This window comes from Lepidochelys kempii, chromosome 16, assembly GCF_965140285.1.
Source record: "Lepidochelys kempii isolate rLepKem1 chromosome 16, rLepKem1.hap1, whole genome shotgun sequence".
NCBI classification, from domain to species: domain Eukaryota; kingdom Metazoa; phylum Chordata; order Testudines; family Cheloniidae; genus Lepidochelys; species Lepidochelys kempii.
In genome coordinates, this window is record NC_136395.1 from 19,185,403 (window position 1) to 19,203,185 (window position 17,783).

At 43.4% G+C, this 17,783-nt stretch overlaps 2 protein-coding genes across 4 annotated transcripts in view; both read left to right on the forward strand.

Moving 5' to 3' along the window:
• The window catches only part of GFI1B (growth factor independent 1B transcriptional repressor), a 528,613-nt gene that overhangs the window by 148,333 nt on the left and 362,497 nt on the right, over window positions 1-17,783 (forward strand). The window lies entirely within an intron of this gene.
• The window catches only part of CFAP77 (cilia and flagella associated protein 77), a 105,847-nt gene that overhangs the window by 54,484 nt on the left and 33,580 nt on the right, over window positions 1-17,783 (forward strand). For all 3 annotated transcript variants that reach the window (XM_073313870.2, XM_073313869.1, XM_073313868.1), the window contains exons 2-3: window positions 10,770-10,869; window positions 12,157-12,385. In XM_073313870.2, coding sequence (XP_073169971.1) covers window positions 10,770-10,869; window positions 12,157-12,385 — 329 coding nt within the window. The remainder of the gene's footprint in view (window positions 1-10,769; window positions 10,870-12,156; window positions 12,386-17,783) is intronic.

The window sequence follows — 17,783 nt, forward strand, 5'->3', positions numbered from 1 at the left end:
GTGCTTGAGGTAAGCGCTGCCTGGAGCCTGCACCCCTTACCTCCTCCAGCACCCCAACCCACTTCCCCAGCCCTGATCCCCCTCCCACCCTCTGAACCCCTCAGTCCCATACTCCTGCACTCCAGAGCCCACACTATCAGCCAGAGCCCTCACCCCCCGACCCGCACCCCAACCCCCTGCTTCAGCCTGGAGCCCCCTCCCACACACTGAACTCCTCATTTCTGGCTCCACCCGAGAGCCTGCACCCCCAGCCGGAGCCCCAACCCCCAACCCCAATTTTGTGAGCATTCATGGCCCACCATACAATTTCCATGCCCAGATATGGCTCTCAGACCAAAAAGTTTGCCCAACCCCTACTATAGAACGACGGATGCATCCTGGCCCAGAGGAGCATTTAGTAATCTTTTCTTAAATTAAGAAAAAAAGGGAGAGAAATTAAATACAAAAAATTCTTACCTTGTGTAAAATGAAGATTATGGTTTTGAGCACTCAGAAGTCAGGAAGTGCAAAAATTAGGATTTGCACATTATTGGATTAGAAGCTATTCCATTGCGTGCAATAGCTTTATCTATAATATGTGCAATGTGGGTGAGTTTAAGCTTATTATGAGAATATTAGCCATTGCATTTTTTTATTCTGAATATGTAACACTTATGCACGTGAGTCACTTTATTCACCAGAGTAGTTTAATTGAATTCACTGGACTACTCATGTAAGTAGCTTTATTGACATGTGTAAATGCAAGGTTGGGTCCCTAACGTGCTGTCTTTGATGTTGAGTGTAAGTAGGTTTCTGCATTTAACATTAATTTGACATTGTATTGTGTCTAATGTACCAACATACAAAGCTCATTCTCCAACTGGCATCATATTATGATTAACAGGTTCATAGACATTATATCACGTCCAAGCAGTCCTTTTCAGATGGGATGCAACACCCATTGATATACAGTCCCGTACAGTTACACTCTTTCTGACTTACTTCTGTGGCAGTAATCTGTGGTCTGGTGATCTGACCACAAGACTGAGCCAGGAACCAATAAATTCTATTTCCTGCTATGTTCCTGATTTCCTCTGCAGTCTTGCACAAGATAATGAGCTTCTCGGTCTCTCTTTCCCCAACTGTAATATAGGGATTATTACTTAAGGACGTGTTGTGGGGATTAATAAATTAGGGTCAAATTTTGTGGGCTTTCAGCAAGCAAAACTCCCATTGAATTCGACCTTTCGTGTTTATGAAAAGCTTTGAGGATGGTAAGCGCTGAGTGTTATTACTCCTCCACTCAAGAAAGGAAGTTATATGGAGCAAACTCCTTGTAACTAGCTGCCAGGTAGCATTTCTCCAGAGCTAACAAAGCTGGAGCTGTCTTTAGAAAACAGCATCCACATTTTACTAATCATTTTTGGGCAGGAAGGGAGCAAACAAGTTCCCCCCACCCTCCCTTTTTTTTAAGCTCATCAAATTTGCCTCCTTCAAAACACCAAACATTCCTGTTCTCATATACCTAAACCTGATGTTGAGTTACTGTCCCCCTGAGGCTCTCAGTAGCTCGGATCTGATGTATCCCTGCACTTTGTAGCTCACCGCCTTCTTAGAGTGTAATCAAACATCAAGCTAAGTAGCAAATAAATCTCCCGATCTCATAAGCTGCACAGCAAGATCATGTAAATGCAAATGAGGGGCTTGATTTCAAGCTGTCACGGGGGGAAGGGAGGGAAAATGCTGGGCCATGTCACTGCAATCACTTCACTCTGTAAGCGCAGTAAATCAGCAGTAATAATGGTAATGGCAGCGTGATGGGAGGCTTTACTGTACAAGGGGGTGTAATGAAAAGTGGAACAGAAGGTAGGGAAAGAAACAGGATCATATGAATTGAAAAGGCACAGGCATGGGGTTTGCAGGCAACCAAAGACCATAGAATCATCTAGGAAGGAGCTGGGTATGCCCAGCTGAATAAAAGCACAGGGAGAATTCATGAATTTCCAGAGCACCCCCTCCCAGTGAAGAGCTGTGCTAGATACAGGGATTAAAAATACATGCCTCCCTCTCTCTGTGTAGCTCTCTTTGCAGGCTTTTTCTATCTTTCTATACCTCTCACATTCTAAATCTCCCTAGATGAGTGAACGTAGGGGGTTGATAAGCTATAAGTATATATGAAATGGGAGGTGCACAAAGTATTTGCAACAAAATAGGAAATGCTTGAAATGTTTGCATTTTGGTGAAAATGTGAAATCCGTCCCATTTCCACAATGAAACAGGCCCACTTCCAAGCAGATTGCTTTTCTTTGCCCCCGAGTGAGATCTGGCGATCGCCTTGTGCTGTATATGGCTTATGACATGTAGCTGAGCAGTTCTGATTCTATCCAGCAGAGGGCAGTAGGGCACATACACAATCTATTTCCAAAATAAACCAACCCCCCCCCCAGCACAAACCCTATTTAAGAGTCTGATTAACCAAAAAACAAACAAAATGGACAAGCGTACTCAGATTTAAATGGAATTCATCGTTTTTATAGGCAATAGAACATTTACCACCCTTCTAAATGCATCCTCAATGAATATATGGAAAGAGTTAGTTACGGCCTGGGTCTCAAGGTGACATCTCTCTCACTCTCATCCCTGGAAGGATGTGATCTCTGCAGGATGATTAAATGTATTGGGAATGCTTCAGGGGGGAAAAAAACAGGGTCGTCTTTTCTGAATGGGCTGATTTAAGATGCCTGATTTTCCTTGCTAACATCATAAAGGGAAAAAACTTGCAGAAGGTACCAAGAGAAAATTAGGACCGCCTGGGATGCAGAGTGAGATGGTTTTAATTAGAGTGGAGAGGTGGGAAATAAGGCAGAGAGATGACATCTTAATGAGGTTTAATGAAGTTGTCTGCTGATGGGGACAGCTGTCAGACAGATCTGTATTCCAGCCAAGCAGCTTTGTGACAGGCTAAACCTGAAAGGAGGCAATGCTGGTGGGGTGGGGGAAGAGACAGGAGGCTTTGCATCCACTTTGGGTGCCTCTCTGAAGCATTTAGTAATGCAGCACATCTAATCACTTGATGACAAACAACAAACTGACTGATAAAGTTATAATAGTTTTTTGCTAATTCATGAACTAGGCAAACTTTAATCCTTAATGACTGTTACAAAGATTGCCTTCGTTCTATAGCCAATAAGGAGACTTCCTTACACAAGTGAGCAGTTGGGTGGAAGGACGTATATGACCAAGTTCTGGGAGGTGTTCAGAACCTCCCAGTTTCACTGATTTCAGTGGCAGTCATGGGTTCTCTCAGGGTTTGGCCTATTGGGCCAGATTCTTTGTTGCCCTGCATCTTGTGTAGTCACTTATACCATGGGGCTGTAAAATGCAACCAGATGCGACTATGCACTCACTGAGCAGTGGTGTAAATGACTGCACAACATGCACAAAAGAGAATCAGGCCTCTTGACTATGAAATAAATGAGCTCTGTTTGTGGAAAAATTCAAATCCTATGAGGTCCCCCATGCTAAAAATCTCACCTAAACTTTTTCAAACAGATTTGCAAGAGTGTTACAGGCCTCTGCCTTTGCTGGGATTTCTATGGGGTTTCTCCCCCACAACACATCTCCTTCATTTTAATAACTAATTTCTGACGCCAAATCATCATTTTCTGTGGTATCAGGAGAGGATCCCAGGGAAAAGCCTGAGCTCATATATTTGAAAAATGCTATAAAACCACAATTTGCCTTTTATGTCAAATTTTTCCTGCTCAGGAGGAGGCTGTTTATTGGTTCTGGGTTATATGTAATTGCATGGAGGTGGCATCATGTACAGACTCCCTGCAGACCCTTTGAATAGGCAGTCTCTGGAACCAGGATGTGCAGGAATAGCTCAGTGGTTTGAGCATTGGCCTGCTAAACCGAGGGTTGTGAGTTCAATCCTTGAGGGGGCCATTTAGGGATCTGGGGCAAAAATTGGGGATTGGTCCTGCTTTGAGCAGGGGGTTGGACTAGATGACCTGCTGAGGTCCCTTCTAATCCTGATATTCTATGACTCTATGAAATTATTAAACCTTGCAGTAATCTGCAGTATCTAATGCGGCATCTCTCTATAGCTGCTATTAATCTGGAGTTATTTAAAAAAAGGTAGACACATTGCTTTTGTGGAGACATTTTCAAGGATTACAAAATGGGAAATGACGGCCTAGGAAGGAGTATTGCAGAAAGGGATCTGGGGGTCATAGCGGACCACAAGTTAAATATGAGTCAACAGTGTAACACTGTTGCAAAAAAAGTAAACATCATTCTGGAATGTATTAGCAGGAGTGTTGTAAGCAAGACACGAGAAGTCATTCTTCCGCTCTACTCCGCACTGATTAGGCCTCAGCTGGAGTATTGTGTCCAGTTCTGGGCGCCACATTTCAGGAAAGATGTGGACAAATTGGAGAGAGTCCAGGGAAGAGCAACAAAAAAATATTAAAGGACTAGAAAACATGACCTATGAGAGAAGATTGAAAAAATTGGGTTTGTTTAGTCTAGAGAAAAGAAGACTCAGAGGGGACATGATAACAGTTTTCAAGAACATAAAAAGTTGTTACAAGGAGGAGGAAGAAAAATTGTTCTTCTTAACTGCTGAGGATAGGACAAGAAGCAATGGGCTTAAATTGCAGCAAGGGCTGTTTAGGTTGGACATTAGGAAAAACTTCTTAACTGAAGTCAGAGTGGTTAAGCACTGGAATAAATTGCCTAGGGAGGTTGTGGAATCTCCAACATTGGAGATTTTTAAGAGCAGGTTGGACAAACACCTGTCATAATACTTGAGTGCAGGGGACTAGACTAAATGACCTCCTGATGTCCCTTCCAGTCCTATGATTCTATAATAGCAAGGACAATTGGTACGAGCTCCAGCCTTATTCATTGCTAATATTTCCCCCTCCCTCCATTCACTAACTTCTCACTAGTCCTGGTCATTTACTAGAAATATACCTAAAATCACTAACATATGGAACAATAGATAAAGGGGAGGCTTATCTTGCAGTTAAAGCTCAAGGCTGGGTAACAGAAAACTTGGGTTCTATTCCCCACCCTGCAACTGATGCACTGAGTGAACTTGGGCAAGTCATTTCACCTCTTGGTGCTTTAGTTTCTCCCATCTGTAAAACAGGAATAATGCTACTCGTGGCTCAGTGTAGCAGGATTTCTCTAGTGGCCTCCATGTCTCTGAACCTAAACTTTCATTTTAAAAAATGGATTCTAGTCCTTCCATTTGTAATGATTTTGTTCTGAATAAGAATGGATGCAGGGCTGAGTCGGTTTGCAGAATGAAATAATACTCTAATGGCAAAATCCTACCTCCTCCATGGGCACAGGACACTCTAAATCAGGGGTGTCAAACTCATCCACATGGCAGGCCTGAGCCAATAACCTGCCACTGGGTGCGGGCCACATTCAGCAAAGGTTGTTAAAATAGAGATTAAAAATAAACCACAGCAGTAATGACTTACGTTTGTTTTAGATTTTAGTGACTGCTGCTCCCCAATAAAAACATAATGGCCACTTGTCACAAGCTGAATAAAGAAGTGAAGAAAGGGAAGGGTAGACCAAAGGGTGGGGGTTTTTTTTATTATTATTTTCATTTAAAGGGGCGTCTGCTGGTCTAGTGGCCACAGTCAGCATTCATCTTTTGACTTATGTAAAGTTTCCTTTTTTTTTTTTTTTTTGGACTTGCCAGGTTGGCGGTAGGTCCCCTCTCCAGCCTGCAGGTAAGCACTCTTCTGTGCCATTTCCCCTTGTCTGGACACATACCAGCTTCCACCAGTCTTATGCCTCTCAGGGCCTCAAATGCGAACACGTGGTTTGACACATGTACTCGAGGTTTTGCTGGATTGCTGTGCCGGAGTCTGGACTACAGAGGCGTGATTTGTAGAGCACACCAGTGTGTTGTACTCTAACTCCCACATGCAGACCCTCCTGCCGCACACTACATGTTCCTTAATGCAAGCTGACGTAGCCCTGTTTGGAACAGGACTATATCAGTGCATGCTGGCAGGGTCTAAATGGCGGGAGTTAGAATGCAACACACTGGTGCGCTCTACAAATCACAACCCTGTAGTGCATTCTCTGGAGCTGTGTAGACAAGCCCGAAAATTCATAGGAAGTCTGCAGGCCAGATTAAACCGTGCTGCGGGCCGGATGCAACCCACAGGTTTGACACGCCTGCTCTCAATGCATCACAGCCCTTCTTGTTCCACTGAGCGGGAGAGAGGCTGCACAGAAGGATGGGTTTGGTGGCATGCCGCAAGGTATCTGCCACTGCACCAACCCAAGGGCTAAATCCTTCTCACAAGGGTGCAAAGCAGCTACTGAACTATTGTAAGAGCACTGGAGCCTCTATGCAGCTGCTGCTCACCAAGGTGTCAGGTTAGAGTGGGGATGGTTTTATTGCCCTCCCAAAGAATTCTTTCCTCCTGTTGCTTCAGGCTTTGCAGATAGAGCAGCGGTTGGGCCAGAGAGATACGAATTGCCTACTATATCTCAAAAGGGTGTTGATCCTAGAATGTAACAACAGTCATTTAAATATCACTAAAAGAACAGGAGGACTTGTGGCACCTTAGAGACTAACAAATTTATTTGAGCATAAGCTTTCGTGGGATATAACCCACTTCATCAGATGCATGGAGTGGAAAATACAGTAGGCAGGTATAAATATACAGCGCATGAAAAGACGGGAGTTGCCTTACCAAGTGGGGGGGTTAGTGCTAATGAGGCCAATTCAGTTAGGGTGGATGTGGCCCATTCCCAGCAGTTGACAAGAAGGGGTATCAAGAGAGGGAAAATTATTTTTTGTAGTGATCCAGTCACATTTATGCCCAGATAAATTTGTTAGTCTCTACGGTACCACAAGGACTTTGCGTTGTTTTCACTTGGTAGTGACCACTCACATCCTGAGGCCATAGTACTGCCTCCACCAAAGTGTTACTTCCTGTGTATAGGTTACAGCATCAGAAATAATGATTAAAAGCTCAGTTCAGTTCCTGTAGAAGTCAGGTGAAGATCTTTGACAGCACAGTCATAGTGTTGCCATTTGGTGCACCCGCAGTTAGGCAGACATTAGATAAGAGCCAATGTGTAACTGATTCTGTAAAATGTTTGCTTTTAAAGTAATCTAATACCTAGTTTATTAGCTGATTTTTGTTTGAGCTCTGCAAGACTGAAGGCCTCACTAGTCCTTGAAACATAACTGTTTTGAAATGTGCTGTAATAACTCCTGCATATCTTCATAAACTGCAATTTTATAATCTGCATGAATTGTGTTTATACTTCCATTGCAAAAAGTTTTGTCCCATCTGACAATAAAGGAAACAATTAGCCAGAAGTTCTGCTACCTTTTCACTGAAGAGACTTGTTAAGTGGTAGTATTATATCTCAATGCTTCCTTCTTTATAGATCTCTCAAGCATAAGGATAGGCTTTGACATTGATGATGTCACATGCTATCGTGTGAACTTTTTTCAAACTCTTAGTTATTAGAAAGCTTAGCCCATCAGATTTCACATCCATTCACTTCATGTCCATTAGATTTTGCATCCAGTGGTGGACACATGTTGTCTGATTAATTTTATATATATATATATATATATATATATATATATATATATATATACACACACACACACACACACATATATATATATATATATATATTTCAACTGCTGGCCACTCACTGTCTCACTGCTGATGATTTTGAAACATCCACATGTGACTAGAGCTGAGAATTTCCACACCCATCCCACCAACCTGACCCTATGATACCCTATCACTTATAATACGACCTGGCAATTTCATATTTATACCTTCTCTAGACTGAAAAATATCCCATCCCAAGCCCCACAGAAAGAACAAGGTCCACTGCAGAGGGTTTGGGAGCTCATTGCGTAACCTTGCTCCAGCCATCCGAGAGCAGAACCTCACTAGACATAAGCTTTCGGGCAGCCGGTCATGACCCCTTTGCCCCCTTCCTTTCAAAAGCCAATAAGGTTTCAAGACACACAAATCTCAGAGTGACTTCACCATGGAGATCATGGTCCAAATATAAAGGAGGGAAGTGAGGTCAGTTAATCCCACAGATTCCACAAAGCTGGGACACACAGAGGAGAGCAAAAGGGGGTTAATTTTAAAACTAAATAAAAACGAAGTGTTGGGTTCATGCTCTCTCTTTTCTGAACTGCGAACACTGTCACTAATATTTTTTGTTTTCTTCTCCCCTTTGGTTGCTTAGATTTGGCTTCTCAGAGATTATTGATCATTCCCAGGCAGGAGTGAGAACATGACAGACTCTTCTGGGGTTAGTTCCAAATTTCAAAAGGGATGCACAACTTGTAAATGAAAGACACAAATGGAGCTGAAAGAAATTTAAGGACTTTTAGACACTGCAAAGGTATAATCTTCAGAAGTAGCCCTCCAATAACCTTGTTCAAACAGATGGATCTTCTCAGAGTTAACCAAGCAGATCTGAACATACACTATGTTAATAGTTCAAATCCATGTATTCTTAAGCAAGTCTCGCCCCACTTTTCCAGTAACTCTAGGTTGGTTTATAATTTTGGGAAAAACCCATAAAAATATCACAGCTTTGACTCAAAACCTGGTGAACCTTGATGGTTTTGACTGAGTTTTGTTTTGAGATTTGTAGTTCATTTGAATTTGGGACAGGGGGATTCAAACACACATAGATCAAAACAACCTAAAGCAAATGTTGGCACAAACCCCTGTAGACAAACCTGCTGAGTAATGTTTTTCTCTGACAAAATGTAAGAATGGTCAGTTTGCTTCCCCCATCCCTGTCATTTCCATCCACCAGTCCAAACTGGAAGAGAGGGGTTGAATGTAATGAAGGACCTGGAGAGTCTAGGTAATTTTCATGAACAAGGGCTGAAGAAAACCCCTTATTATTCTGCAATACAGAATAATGTTGCATAGATGAAAAATTAAAGTGTGAAAATAAGAAGCCTTTCCATGTGCAGAAGTTCTGCTCCTGCCTCCTTCAACAAAACAAGAGCATCTCCTTCTGAAGGTGCCGTTTTTATAGTGTCACTTTTCAGTCAGTAGCCACACTTCAAGGGACCTATCTGTGACATACTATACCTTGGGGGAGTGGCTTGTAACCCCCATATTCCTCATCTGTATATAATTGTATATATACACACACACACCTGTATATAACTGTATATATATTGCAGATAAAGCACGCCATGGGAGGTATCAGGGGAAAGGTTATAATCAGCTGAAAGTCACTGTTCTATCTAAATATGTACATCTTTAGTGCATATGAAGTTATGAGAATTGTGTTGTATGGTGGTCACTAAAACATGCTGTAAATTGGGGAATCAGCCAGATATTAGCTCCCCAGAGACAAGAGCAAGGAGAGTAACCAATGTCCGGGCAGGGTGTCAAACAACCATCAACAGCCATTGTCCAGCAAGGGAGCTACAATTCAATGACTTACCTGCATAGGGCCACACCAGGGGAATTGATTAACCTTGCCTGGGGACTCAGCAATGCCCACCAAACATTCATGGACTTGTGTTCTCAAGCATATGGGCTAAGGGTGTAAAACAGAACAGAGGGGGCCCATGCTTCGCCTTGCTCCTGCCCCCACCTATGCTGCAAGCAACAAAGACACTCAGAAGACTCTGTTTAAGGGACAAACCTGTATATTATGAATTGCAATATCCAGTGGGGTGAGAAAAACTGCTTAATCTAGATGTTGCCCAGTTTAATAGGGTTGAGAGTTTAGACTGCATGCTTATATATTTTATTTTATTTTGGTAACTAACTTTTTGCCCCTTATAATCACTTAAAATCTATCTTTTGTAGTCAATACATTTGTTTTACTGTTTATCTTTACCAGTGAGTTTGCCTGAAGCGTGTGGTAAATCTGCTCAGATTTGCAAAGACTAGTGTATATTCACTTTCCATTGATGAAGTGGTGAACCAATTAATAAGTCTGCATTGCTCATCTTGAGCAGTGCAAAATGGTATATTCCTGAGGTACAGTGCTGGGAGCGGGGGGATTTGGCTGGTGCCTTGCTCTATGAGATTCATGAGTGGCTCTGGGAGCATTCATGTAAACTAGCCTGGTGTGAGGCTCCACATGTTGTTGTGCTGAGTGATCACAGTGCCTGGAGGGGTTTGCTGCTGGTCACTAGCAAGGCACTGTGAGATAGCCCAGGCTAGCAAGTTAAGGGGGCACAGCAGTCCCACAGTCCCAAGCTGCGCCCCCGAGATCCCGTCACACTGTCTACACTAGGAAATGACCCACTGCTGAAAATTATTGTCACCAACAGGCTCTCCTAGCCCAGCCCCATCTGCAGATGACAACAATTTAGCTGCTGATGTAGATGGGACAGACCTGTTTCCATACCATTCCTGAGAGTGTAATAAGTCTCGTTAAGACCAGTCAAGCTCCACCTTTGTTAGCAACATGAAGAAAAGGTTCCAAGCCGGCGGTGCCATTTTAAAAACTGTGTTGCCTAACTCTCCTCAGAGTAAGTCGAATTGACATGGCGCTTAAAATGACACCAGCAACGCAGCTATGCTAGAACTCCCAGCATTGCCTACACTAGTGGAACCAAACTAGTGTTAGCAACATGGGGAACTTTTTGAGACGTTTCCCTAGTGTAAACAGGGCCTAACTGTCCAAGCTTTTATTACAAATCCCTATTTTCAGGGAGTTTAACGTGTTAAGCGAAATCTTTACTTTTCTCACCCTCTTACTCCCAAACCTTTCCCTTGCAGGCGGAAGTCGGAAAACCTCGGAGAAGCTGCTACACTCTTCCAGGCTATGACTTTGCATATGGGTTATACCTTCATGGGGCTGACGGAGGAGTACCTGAAGGTATGACAATGCAAGTAAAGATTAGCGATGCCATTAGAGGCTATTAAAAGGTTCCCCCCACGTGGATGGCACCAAACGACTGGCAGGTTAGAGTGTAACAACATGCCTTGTACCTATTAAAGTCTTAATAGCAATGGAGGAGTGCAGGGGAGAAAACACTCTCACTGAGCTGAAGCGGGAGAGTAAGAACTCTAGCATTTTACCTGCTCACATGAACACCATCTGTGGCATTTGGTAACTGTTGTGTGCAAGAGTCCCTGGCCTTGTCTATATTTGGGATTCAACCATCAATGGCCAGCAGCAGGCGTAGCTGCACCAGTGCAAGCCCAAAAAGCGTAGACCAGAAAAGTTGTAACATGCTCCAGATGAGCTTACTCCTGTTTGAAATCAGTGTAAGGTCAGCTGGTGCAAGTCGCAGCTTTCCTTTTCTACACTCGGGGCTCGTATTAGTGCAGCTACACCAGTGGCCAGGCTACAATAGTTGAATCATGTCTAATTCCAAATATCAACAAGGCCTTTGCTTTTACCAAATATCAACAAGGCCTTTGCTTTGCTTTTGCTGTACCCAATTGCTAAGCCCGGTACTCAAACACACAAAAAATCCTGCTTCACATAAATAGGGTAGAATATATGAAAATAACCATGTGCTTCAATCAAGACCAAGTCAGATTGTTGTGACCCTTCTGTCCTGTAGCAGAGGCCGTCATAAGAGTATACAAAGTTTTTCTAAGAAAATGCACAGCTACTCACAAACTCAAGGTCTGTCACAGTTCCTTACAACTTTTGAAGCTGACCCACCTTTACAGAAACTTTTGCTCATGTATGTGAAAACTGAGCAGAGACGGGCCCAAATCCAAGCAAAGATGTGCATGAATTGGCCCACTTTCATGAGCAGAGCTGGCTTTTGCATTGGACACCTGTGAAAATTCACGTAACTTTCAGTGAGGAAAAAAATGGACGGCTTTGTCAAAATTGCTGAGCATTACAAATTGGAGGTGGGGAAATTGTGGGAAATAGGAACAATTTACTTGAGAAACTCTATGCTTAAGATTTGTGGATTTTCTTACTGGTCTCTGTTTGAACCACACTGATGTGAATGCAGTTTGAATTTCACTCTGAGTAGAGGACAAGCAAAAGGCCTATGCATCACTTAATTCTCACTGATGCAGTACATAGGCCTTGAGCTGGCCCTCTGCACCAGAACAAGATTCACCGAGGATGGGTTACTCAAAATGAAATTCTAGTAACTTTCTTTGTTCTGGCTCTTGTATTCCTTTCTGGCCTTAGCGATAGGCCATTGGCACTCGATGAAACCCAGGCCGCCTTCCCCAAGGGAGATGCCACGGAATTACATTGCCATGAACCGTGGAGCTGTTAAGGCTGGTTATGTCACAGCACGTGAATACAACCTGTACCGCCAGCTCAAGGACATCCGCTGCAATGAAGATAACGAGAGTCGTTTTAAGAGAGCCCACCCAAGAGTACCTCCAGATATGACCTACGGAATTCCAGCACGGTAAGAGGGAGAAAACCCAGGCTTCTCTAAGGGCTAGATTCTCCACTCAGATCTGATCCTCATCTCTGTCTCTCCAAACAGTGACTTGAGGGAGGTTTGCTGTGAGCTGAATTGCTGTAGCACAGTACATAGGGCCTAATTCTCTATCACTCTGCAGCCATGTAACCATTTACACGAGTACAAAATACATATAAAATTCAGATTTGGTAGCATTTGGCATCCACTTTGCACTGATGTAAATGACAACATGAGGTGCTGAGCAATGGAGAATCTAACCCATAATCTCAAGAGCCTCAATTAGTTGGATTCAGTTATATGAGTTAAAGGATTAGTGCCAAATGTATTTTTTAAAGGGGCTTCAGTCGGGCCACTCATTTTGTGGATGCAATTTTGCACCAGCATTTAATTAGAGGCATAGCTAATTGCAGGCATGCAGGCTAGCATTAGATATCTAACTACCTGTTTTCTACTGGTGTAAATGATTACACAGGTGTAGGGCATTAGAGAATCAGGCCCTACATACTATATTCATGCATATGTGATGACCTCTATGTTTGGAGATATACATCCAAATAGATAGGTCATCAAATAGTCATTGTATATGCATGAGTAAAGAACATAGGGCCTGAATCTCCATTTCTCTGCACCTGTGTAACCATATATGTATATAAATATAATCAGGAATAAAACGTATACTCTTCAGAGGTTTAACAACAAAGCAAAATAACTCAGGGTCTCGGTTAAGAGGGCTGAGAGATTAGAAAGCTCAATTTGAAAGTCATCCAGGGAGGGAGACAAAGCAGCTGCAGACTGGGTCAGCCTCTACTAACATACAAATCATAACAGCCTATTGCAGAGGGTTTTAATTTATTGGGTTTTTTAATGAACAATAAAATCATGCAAACAATAATGTATGGAGCAGCACAGAATATTTGCTTTTCACATATGCCTCTTTATTTATTCATTTAGTACATGTATAGTCTTCTATTTAGTACCTTGAGTGGCTTGTTTTAAAATTTGTGGTTTGTCTTTGGTGACGGGGATGCTAATGGTTTTGGTCACAGTCTCTCCACTTGACTCCCAGATTATTATGCTACTAAGACTTAAAAATTCCTTTTTGTCTCCAAAGCAACTCTCCTACTCATGATTTTACCACAAGTCTGGCAATATGGGGTGTCACTTTTGTGACTTCTCCAAACAGTCTCCAATTCATTAGTATTTTTACTGCAGTATCTTGGGGCAGCTGCAGCAGAGGTGAATGGAGAGGGATAAATACCTCCCTGCACTGTGACATGATGCTTCTGGTTGTTTCTGTCAGATCCAGACCTTAGAGCAGGAGTTTAATACCTGTATATTTGTCAGTAATTATAAGACTATGATCCATGTGTTCTCCGCTGCAAAAATACGGATGCAGACAAGAACTACGTGGCCCAGAAAGAGCTGTGGAGTCAGCATATTCTCCACCATGGGATAAGGGTGTATGGAGTGAGCAGCTGGATCACAAATGTGCAGAAAGCCAGAAATCTGCAGGACAGCAGACTCCCAACTCTAGGGATCCTGGCCAGCTGCATGCAGGGACCCTCCCTGTTTGCTTTCCCTGGACCCTGCTCATCTACATCAGCATGGCTAGGCCCAGGAATGCCTTAAAGCATAGGCCCAATAAGCTCATGTCTAAGGCCCCAGCTCCTTGAGTCATGTGATTACATCAGAATCTCATATTTCATTTAAAAAAGTAAACATCTAGCCCTCATGGGTGCAAAGAAAACTTCAAAAACGTGACCTAAGTGTGACCAATGCAATAATTCCTGTCTGAGTCTGCAGATGGTCTGAAACAATAGCTCTGTCAGGTGCAAACTGGGCCCTGCCTCTCACTGGGGAGTTAACGCCGAGACCCACCAACTGGACCTCAGAGAGTTCTGAGTGTAGCAGGAGGAGATGAGTGCCGTGGGCCCCACCTCCCCAAGCAGACACATGCTGGTTGCAGGGGTAAATACTAAGGTGCCCCCCTGCTGCTACTCTTGCCTCTCCAGAGGGAAAGTGGACCTTTGTTGCTATCCCTGCAACCACTCCTGGGGGAGAGAAAGGGGCTTGTACCTCTGCTTCTACAGGAGGGGAGGGGACTACCTTGCCATTGCCACTCCGATTGTGGCACAGGGCCCCGATCACCTTATTCAGTCCCCAGCTGGGCCAGTAGCTGCGCTGCCATGAGCGGAGGAGCTGTCCATTGCACTTTGTGACACCTTCAAAAAGGTTTTACGAAGCACACAGCAGGCATAAATGCTACCTTAACTTGCATCTGTTTTACTGTATGGGAGGGGGGGTGTAAAATTGGTGGGGGGTAAGCCCCACAGCTTCATGGGGCTCTTCCCTTTGCATCTTGACCAGGATAATTTCCCCTTCATCTTTTGTAGCGGGGAATTAGTCACCCACAAGGAAGAGTAGAAAGTATCCTGCTTAGCACCCTTTGACTTCAGCCCTGTCCTGCTGTGGACTTCTCCACAGTTCTCTCCCCTCTCACTTCCACTGGAGGGGTGGGAAGAGGGGAGCCTTTAAGAGCCAGTAAGAGTTTGTATCACAAGCATTCAGGTGCATCAAAAGGACCGCAAACACTTTCTGAACCTGGCTCAGAAATGCCTCTGTGGTTGTATGTTGTAGGTTTTTTGTGCTCTGCCAGGGGCTAGGCTAGACATTACTATCTAGCTTTTAAAATGAAATCTAATCACTAACAAAAGAAATAAATAGCAGCTACAAATTCAAGGGAAAAGACATGATGAGCAGTGGTGTGTATTTTACGTGATAGTAAATGGGCTTTGCATATGCAAATTGAATGGATTTTAAAATGGTATTTAATGACAATTTTCGTAGCAGACATTAACATTAATTGCATCAAAATGAAAATGCAGCATTAGCTTGCTGTTAGTAGCAAATGCCCCAGCTATAAAGCTTTATCTTTATCAGTACCAGCCCTTGCTGATGTGACAGGGCTGCTCTGCAAATTGCAGGCAAAAGGGCTTTTATGTTGCAAAAGTATCCCCTAACGCAGACCAAAATCAACATCAATTGTGCTTTATTTCTTCATAAACGGGAGGTTAAATGGCTGCCTGGGAGAGATCTAGGCCAGGTTCAAAAGTTTTACTGAAAATCCACAGACCCCACAGCATCAGGGAAAGAGGCACCAGTCTTTTAATTTAAAGTTATTGTAGCACATCTTGCTGGTTCTTTAATAGCCACCTTTTATGCAGGCTGATTGTATTTATCCCCTTACTTTAAAAGCAGGTTATAGACAAAATCAAATTACTAGGATTACTAGGATTATTAAGGAGTTGTTATGGGATATTTAACTCACTTCTCATAACTGGTGAGTTAAAGATACCACCAGCAAGGGCAAAAGTTATTGGGTCCAATTCTATCTCAATTTACATTAATTTCAGCAGGGCTGCCGAAGTTGTAAATCAAGGTGGAATTTGGCCTGTCACTGATTTATTCTAGGTCTGGAGATTCTGTTTTAGCAGCCTCTGGGTTTAGTGGATTATGGCTTGGAAAACTATACTAGCCATGCTACATTGTATTTGTAATGTCTGTTAATGTTTATTTACAGACCCCAGTCAGAAGGCTTTAAGCAGATCCAAAATGCACAGGCTAGTTCATGCATGTTGGAGATTTCTGGGGCTTGCTATGTCAGGCAGCCAAAACTACACTTATTTTAAAAAGTCACTTAATTATTGGTACATTTAAATAATTTCCGTTTGCAGATTCAAAGCTCTTGCCCAATACATAGGACCCTACCAAATTCACAGTCCATTTTGGTCAATTTCATGGTCATAGGATTTTAAAAATCATAAATTTCATGATTTCAGCTATTTAAATCTGAAATTTCACAGTGTTGTAATTGTAGGGATCCTGACCCAAAAAGGAGTTGGGGAGGGGGGTGTCACATGGTTATTGAAGGTTTCAGAGTAGCAGCCGTGTTAGTCTGTATTCGCAAAAAGAAAAGGAGGACTTGTGGCACCTTAGAGACTAACCAATTTATTTGAGCATAAGCTTTCATGAGCTACCGCTCACTTCATCGGATGCATAAAGTGGAAAGTACAGTGAGGAGATTTTATATACACACAGACCATGAAAAAATATACATTGTAAGGAGAGTGATCACTTAAGATGAGCTATTACCAGCAGGAGAGTGGGGTGGGGGGAGAGAAAACCTTTTGAAGTGATAATCAAGGTGGGCCATTTCCAGTAGGTTTCCAGGAGTTAACTAGAACATCTGAGGAAGAGTGGGGGGGGAGGGGGAGGAGGAGGAATAAACAAGGGGAAATAGTTTCACTTAGTATAATGACTCAACCACTCCCAGTCTCTATTCAAGCCTAGGTTAATTGTATCCAATTTGCAAATGAATTCCAATTCAGCAGTCTCTCCTTGGAGTCTGTTTTCGAAGTTTTTTTGTTGAAGAATAGTCACTTTGAGATCAGAAAGCGAACGACCAGAGAGATTGAAGTGTCCTCCGACCGGTTTATGAATGTTATAATTCTTGACATCTGATTTGTGTCCACTTATTCTTTTACGTAGAGACTGTCCAGTTTGGCCAGTGCACATGGCAGAGGGGCATTGCATTGTAGGGGGTGTTGCAGTACTTCTGCCCTGCATTCTATGCAGCTGATGGCAGCAGCGCTGCCTTCAGAGCTGGGTGCCTGGAGAGCGGCAGCTGCAGGCCGGGAGCCCAGCTCTGAAGGCAGAGCCGCCGCCAGCAGCAGTGCAGAAGGAAGGATGGCCTGGTCTGGTGTTGCCACCTTTACTTCTGTGCTGCTGCCTGCAGAGCTGGGCCCTGAGTCAGCAGCTGCAGCCTGCCGCTCTCTGGCCACCCAGCTCTGAAGTCAGCACAGAAGTAAGGGTGGCAATACCACGACTCCCTTAAAATAACCTTTTGACACCCTCCCCCCGCCCCCGGCAACTCCTTTTTGGGTTAGGACCCCCATTTGAGAAATGCTGGTCTCCCCCATAAAATCTGTATAGTATAAGGTAAAAGCACTCAAAAGACAAGATTTCATGGGGGGAGACCAGATTTCACGGTCCATAACGTGTTTTTCATGGCCATGAATTTGGTAGGGCCTTACCACTACATCTCAGCTGTGGCTGCTGATCATTGGGAGAGCACTCTCAGTTAAGGGGATGGGGTGTTTGGAGGTAAAAGGGCAGAGATAATTGCAACATATCGTACCCTTCATGGACTCCAGGAGCTGGGAACTCAAATGTCTTTAGAAAAAAGTGGCTTTGGTGAACATCATATTCAAATGAAGCAAAGTTACATCTGACTATCTAGGGCCTACTCTGGGCCTCATCTCCTGAGGTACAGCAGACAGCACAATTCAGGAGGAGTAGGGGAAAAGATGACTTTATGCCA